The 6,000-nt window shown below is 44.5% G+C and overlaps 1 protein-coding gene across 1 annotated transcript; it reads left to right on the top strand.

Moving 5' to 3' along the window:
- The first annotated feature begins 210 nt into the window (after window positions 1–210).
- NUDT1 (nudix (nucleoside diphosphate linked moiety X)-type motif 1) lies at window positions 211–3,927 on the top strand. Its single transcript, XM_009706945.1, has 3 exons — window positions 211–369; window positions 3,408–3,549; window positions 3,755–3,927. The coding sequence occupies exons 1-3, from the start codon at window positions 214–216 to the stop codon at window positions 3,925–3,927; spliced, it is 471 nt and encodes a 156-aa protein (XP_009705247.1). The 5' UTR covers window positions 211–213.
- Window positions 3,928–6,000: the final 2,073 nt, after the last annotated feature.

Here is a 6,000-nt window from a genome sequence, read left to right as displayed (position 1 = left end):
ATTAGAGAAGTAGGCATTGGGAGAGGCACTGGGGGACCAAGGGTTTGGGCTGGGGATGGTGGGGACCAGGTATTTGGGGAGGGGGTGCTGGGTGTTGCGGGGGCTGAGCGGCCATCTGCATCCCCTGGGCCAGAGGAGCAGCCCGGCCTCCCCTCTGAGGGGTGCCAGGAGCCCTTGGCGTTGCATGCCCTCCTCGTCTCTTGCCCAGGAACCATGTGCACGTCCAGGCTCTTCACCCTCGTCCTGGTGGTGCAGCCACCCCGCGTCCTCCTGGGCATGAAGAAACGCGGGTTTGGAGCCGGGCTATGGAACGGCTTTGGGGGGAAGGTGCAGCCAGGGGAGAGCATCGAGGAGGCTGCTCGGCCTCGCGCGGCTCGGCCGGCGCCCCAGGGAGAGGCGAGTATTGGGGCACAGGTTGGGCCATGGAGGTGTGAGACCAGTTGTGGTGGGCTGCAGGTGGAGTCACCACGGCTCAGCTTATCAATAACGCCCTCGTAACCAGCATGTAACCCACCAGTGCGGTTGTGAGCCTTCTCTGAACAGAGAAAATCACCTGCTCCACAGGTGATGAGGGATCATCCATGTGTACAAAGAAATGGGATTGCTTCCCGTTGCCTGTCACCTGCAAATCTTTAACTGTCGTGCAGCCTGTGAGTAAGTTAGTGACTATCCTCCCTCCCATCTCAGATTCTGATCTAAACTGAGACTTAGTTTGCTAGTGGTGGGCAGAGGTTCTTGCACTGTGCAGGAAGGTGCAGAGTTTAATTTTAGCTATGTAGCAGAATTACAACTGATGCCATTGTACTGCTTGTTGTTTAAATTTTGAAGCTATTGAACAGGTGCTACCTTCCAGTAGCATTTTTAGTACTGCATGAAAACGTAGTGACAAAATATTAGGAATTCTCAGAGGTCTCTTATGAAAGGTACTGTAGAAATTTATTATTTGACTGCATGGTGGCATTTTTAAGCCCTAATGCTGAGTTAGGGAATTGAATTCCATCAGTAATGAGGTACAGTAGCTTTTAGTACTGATTTATTGAAGTTTTTTTCTTCTTCCTCGTCACTAAAATGAAATAGCAGATCGCAGCTGAATTGCTAAACTCCTCTAAAAATTAGGTACCTCGTTCTTTACCTGAATGTTGCTGATACAAAGCCACACTTTGCCACCTCCTCACTTTCTGATATAGGCCCAAAATTGCCCTCGCACCTGCAGGAAGATCAGTGTTGGTGTGCTCAACAGCTCCCTAACCACTTTTGCCCTGAACCCTCTCCTCAGCTGTGCCAGCGCAACCGCCTGGGTTCTGTGGTGAGCTAACCCAGGGGACAGAAGAGTCCTCTACACAGATGTGCACCCAGCAGTGCACGGTGTTAACGTACCTGACACATCATGGCTTTTTGTGTAATTTATCGTCTCTGAGTGGAGGGAGGGAGATCAGTTTTGTTACTTAAATCAGGCCTTCATTTGCTAGGCTTACATTGTTACTGACTGTGGTGTAAATCTAATGATTTAATTTAGCATTTAATTTCCTAGGTGTGTGTTTATCTGTGCTAGCCTGGAGTTAGAAACCGGAGTTTTATCCATACGAGATGTCAAGTGATGAAAGTCTCATCGATTTCAGTGCAACATGCCACAACACAGCCAGCACCTGCTGCTCTCTGCTGTGGAACAGTCCAATCCTCATCCCTTTCGACATAGCTGCAGGAGTTTATTGCAGAATGACACAACCAATTCCATCTGAGGTCAACTGAGCAGGAAGCAGTCCCCGGAGCCAGGGCCAGCTAGGCACACAGCCCACTGTCCTGGTGGGAACACCACCGTTGCAGCACTGCCTCGGGGTGCAGCTCTCCTCCAGGAAGCATAACACAGTCTGTATCAAATTTAACTTGCACCACCTCGGCTCCGTCTTCGGAGCTGAGGTATTATGCTGTGGTTCCGTGTTGCACTGTCTCGGTTGCGTTTGCAGAGGCACAAGGCATGAAGTGTCCTCACAGCACAGATAGTTAAATATTAGGCTAAAACATGAACAAAAGTGTCCTGCATCAGTAAGATTTCTATACTCCACTGAGTATGCCACATTCCCATGAGCACTGGGGCACCCACAGGTCCTCAGTGGCACATCTTGTAAGGGGAGCATTTCGCTAGTTCATTATTTCTAGTTTGCTACCTGTAATCTTTCCACTTAATATATAGAGCAAAACAGGTGACAGATAAATTGCTTGGAGAACCATAGCACTGCTGTGCTTTATTGTTCAATTACCACAGCCTGTAAAACAAGGCTTTTAGCTTTGTTGATGGAAAACTGCCTCTGTTTTAGACATAGATAGTTTCTCGGGGAGATAAACTAAAATTAGCTAAGACATTAAGTTGGAATATAATTCTGAAGGATAGGATCCATGAAATTGATGCCAAAGCAAGCTGGAGCCTTAAAGATCATTTCCATTACATTTTAAAATTGTTAAGTTACTGCCAAATATGCAACTACATTAATTATTAACCTTAACTGAAGATACACTGTTTCAAAGTATTCCCTATTTTTGTACATTAGAAACACCATGACTAACTTCAAGCTATGCTAATTCTATTACAGTAGGTAAAAATAAAAAAAGCCCTAAGTGCATAGCATAAACAGAGCAAGTAATTGAACGTGCTTCAAGCAGTTGTGCATGGCGATACATGGAAAAGAACCGTCTGGCAAGTCTCTCAAAGTGCTCTTAAAAGCCTTGCCTCCTAGCCTCTCGCTATGCCAAATGTGCTTCCAAGGAGCAGAAATGGGAAGTTTACACAATTGCTTTGTGGTTTTTATATGGCATTTGAATGGGAGACAGTATTCCTAATGTTCTGTGTGCAAATTATGTTATGTATAGTGTTATTTAAATAAGCTTCAGTTAGCCTCAGAAGTAGCTCATTTTGTAGCAAGTACAGATGTTCTAGTATTCATTACCTGCTTCCCCACAATTATGAAAGCTTTAGCTTGAGGTTGGCAAAGCCTTTTGCCTGTCTAAATAAAATGTATCTCAGGAGTTCTTAAGCTACATCCAGCTACCCTCACATGACCGTTAGCACCCTAGTAACTGATCTCAGAAAAGATCATTGTGTTGCAAGGAGAGTAAATTATACTACACAATTTTCCTGAATTTTCCCCTTCCAACATAGACTATTGTCCTACCAGCCTTTAGGAGCGTGAAATAACACAGGAGCCAGTCTGACCTGGCCCCACGGTGGTGTAAGTAGGCTAATAGTTTGACGCAAGCCAGAACTCTGCTGTGCCCTGCTTGGTTTTACAGGTGCAGCTTTCACCTCTGGTTCACTGGAAGTGTTTTGAATGTGCAAGTAAAGCTAACAACCTCTCTTTTGTTCTCCCACTGCTCGCTTCCATGTAAAGAAGTTTTATTTCTTGTGCAGGGAGCTCCTGGAGGAGAGTGGACTGACTGTGGACACCTTGCAGAAGATGGGTCAGATCACATTTGAATTTGTGGGCAACTCGGAACTCATGGATGTTCACATTTTCCGGGCAGATCATTTTCACGGGGAGCCAACAGAAAGTGATGGTAGGTAGCTAGCGGAGGGGAAAGAACAATGCATATTCTCTTCTGACACAGTACTGCTCTTAAGAAATGCAGAACTATTCATGCCTAAATCCCTTTGAGAAGGGAGGCAGCTGGGCTGTAGAGGGGAGCTGCTTGTTGACTCAATGTCTAGGCAGCAAAAAACCCAAAAATCTCATGCAAAAGTTCTTTTGTTTTCTCCCACCAGAAATGCGTCCACAGTGGTTTCAGCTGGATGAGGTGCCGTTCAGTCACATGTGGGCAGATGATATCTATTGGTTTCCCCTGCTGCTTCAGAAAAAGTTGTTTCGTGGCTATTTTAAGTTCCAAGGACAAGACACTATCCTGGAGCACACCCTGCAAGAAGTGGAGGAAGTTTAAGAAAACAGAAGCGTTCAGCCCACGTGCTGCTGCCCACATTGGGCTAGAACACCATCAGCACTACTTTTAAGGGTTTCCTTTCTCAACTTTCCTGCAAAGGAGACTTTATTTGCCAAGTCACTGGGTAGTAAGGAAAATAAGGGGGTTTCTTAGAGCAGAAATAAAAGTAATGAGATTTTCCATGCTGTGAAGTCCCTAGCTGTGGTACACTTTAGTGGTTATGTGATCACAACTATTAAAAACTTAGCGTTAACCCTTTTCTTCAGAGGTGGGTAATTCTCTAGGCTTTTCCCTTGTGGCTGGCAATGTTTTTAAAAGATTAAAAATATTTTTTAGTAAAAGCATGTGTTGTTCTGTTGTAAACAGATGGCTAGCTTCTAGGCTGTTTAAAGGCCTTTCAGGAGTTGGCTTCCTTTCACAGAAACGTGAAGGACTGTGATACAGCAGAATCCATTAAGTACCTTCTCTCTGCCAGTTTCTATACAGTTCCCTATTCAGCATTACTTCCTGGGACAAGGTGAGGCTTGACCAGCACTGAGAAAGCCTTTTGAAAAGTTTAGGTAGAGATTCCTTCAGGATTCTCCAGCTGAAGGTAGCGTAAGCTTACAGGAGTTATGAAAACAAAGTCAGAGGTAGTATGACACTGTTCAAGCCTTGCTTTCACTCTGGCAGCTCCTGCCATGAACTTGAACTGTTTTGAGCATTTCAGGTAAAGATACACTACACAAAAATCAATGTTCAGCAAGTCCATGTTGCAAAGCGCCATCACCTGTGGCTGCAAGCTTTGCCACATGTCAGTTCAGCATTCAGGTTCAGCCCAACTCAGCGTGCTGGGCAGCAAAAGCTTAATCAAACTGTGCTAGAAATAACACATCGCATATGTAACTTCTTACACAAGTTTTGTTTTGTTTTTTAAACACTTTTACAAACACATATAACACTTACAGATAGAATCTTGGAATGTAATATAGGATCTGTAAACATTTCCAGTCTACCAGCTGTAATAATAGTTCTTTAATTCCTGCATTTGGATAAAGTGCTTCATACATAAGGCTATTTGAGCAAAGCAAAGATACAGGATATTCCAGGCAGGCAAAATTCACACCCTCTGAACAAGATTGTTTCTTGTCTCCCTCCAGCAGTTCTGAATAATTTATACCACTCAAAACTGCCCTTCTTCATATGCTCAGTAAGCCACAGCTCAGACTCAGAGGATAAGAGTTAACACCTTAGACTCATCCTTTTCTTTCTGTGCTGCACACCAAGTTACTTGATACTTACCTCTGCTTCTGACACAGCAGTAAGGATTTCTGGCTGTTCTCATGGAGAGAACGGCTCAAGGAAAGTAGAGGAGAGAAAATAAGCACAAGGGGATAGGTAGCTTGTAACAGGGCATGAGACTCTACTGCGTGGTAGGAAAGGGAGCGACTGGCAGCCAATACCTGTTATGTTATCCTGATTTATTTCCTTGTGGAAACACTAAATTGCATGGTGGGAGAGAGAGACTGCGCAAATTACTTTCTGTTCCTCGAGGAGTTTAGGTAGGAAAAGAACAAGTGCAGGTCGGGCTTGTACTTCTATTTGCTATCCTCTCTTCTGCAGCCAGTTCAATCCTTTTATGAAGATCCTTTCACCGGCGCTGACTTTTAGCTCATGTCAAAGTAGTGACATTATTGCTCCTGCTGCAGTTGTGCAGACCAACATGTTTTTAAAAAGTTCTGTCCCCAGCTGGTGATCTTTGTCTTTTAGGAAACAGCACAAACTGAAGATTGTAAATCAGCCTGTTACACATTCCAGGAATTACACCCTTGATCAAAGTCGAAGAGTAAAAGCACTAGAATGCAGCAAGGCACTGTTGAAAATGTTACAATTTAGGAGGAGCAACTGGCAAGGAAGATGGAAGGAGAGGGAAAGGATCAAAGATTAGGGTTGTATTGTAAATATAGCTTGGAAAGCCTTTCAACACAATACTGGTCAAAAAGCCTGTATATTGCCACTTCACAGCTTGAAGCAGAGGAGACCTCAGGAGTGACAAAAACATATAGCCCTTTTGAGAAAACAATTTTCAGGCAA

The sequence above is a fragment of the Cariama cristata genome, unplaced genomic scaffold, assembly GCF_000690535.1.
Source record: "Cariama cristata isolate BGI_N322 unplaced genomic scaffold, ASM69053v1 scaffold5619, whole genome shotgun sequence".
Lineage (NCBI taxonomy): Eukaryota > Metazoa > Chordata > Aves > Cariamiformes > Cariamidae > Cariama > Cariama cristata.
This window is presented reverse-complemented; position numbering and strand designations above follow the sequence as displayed.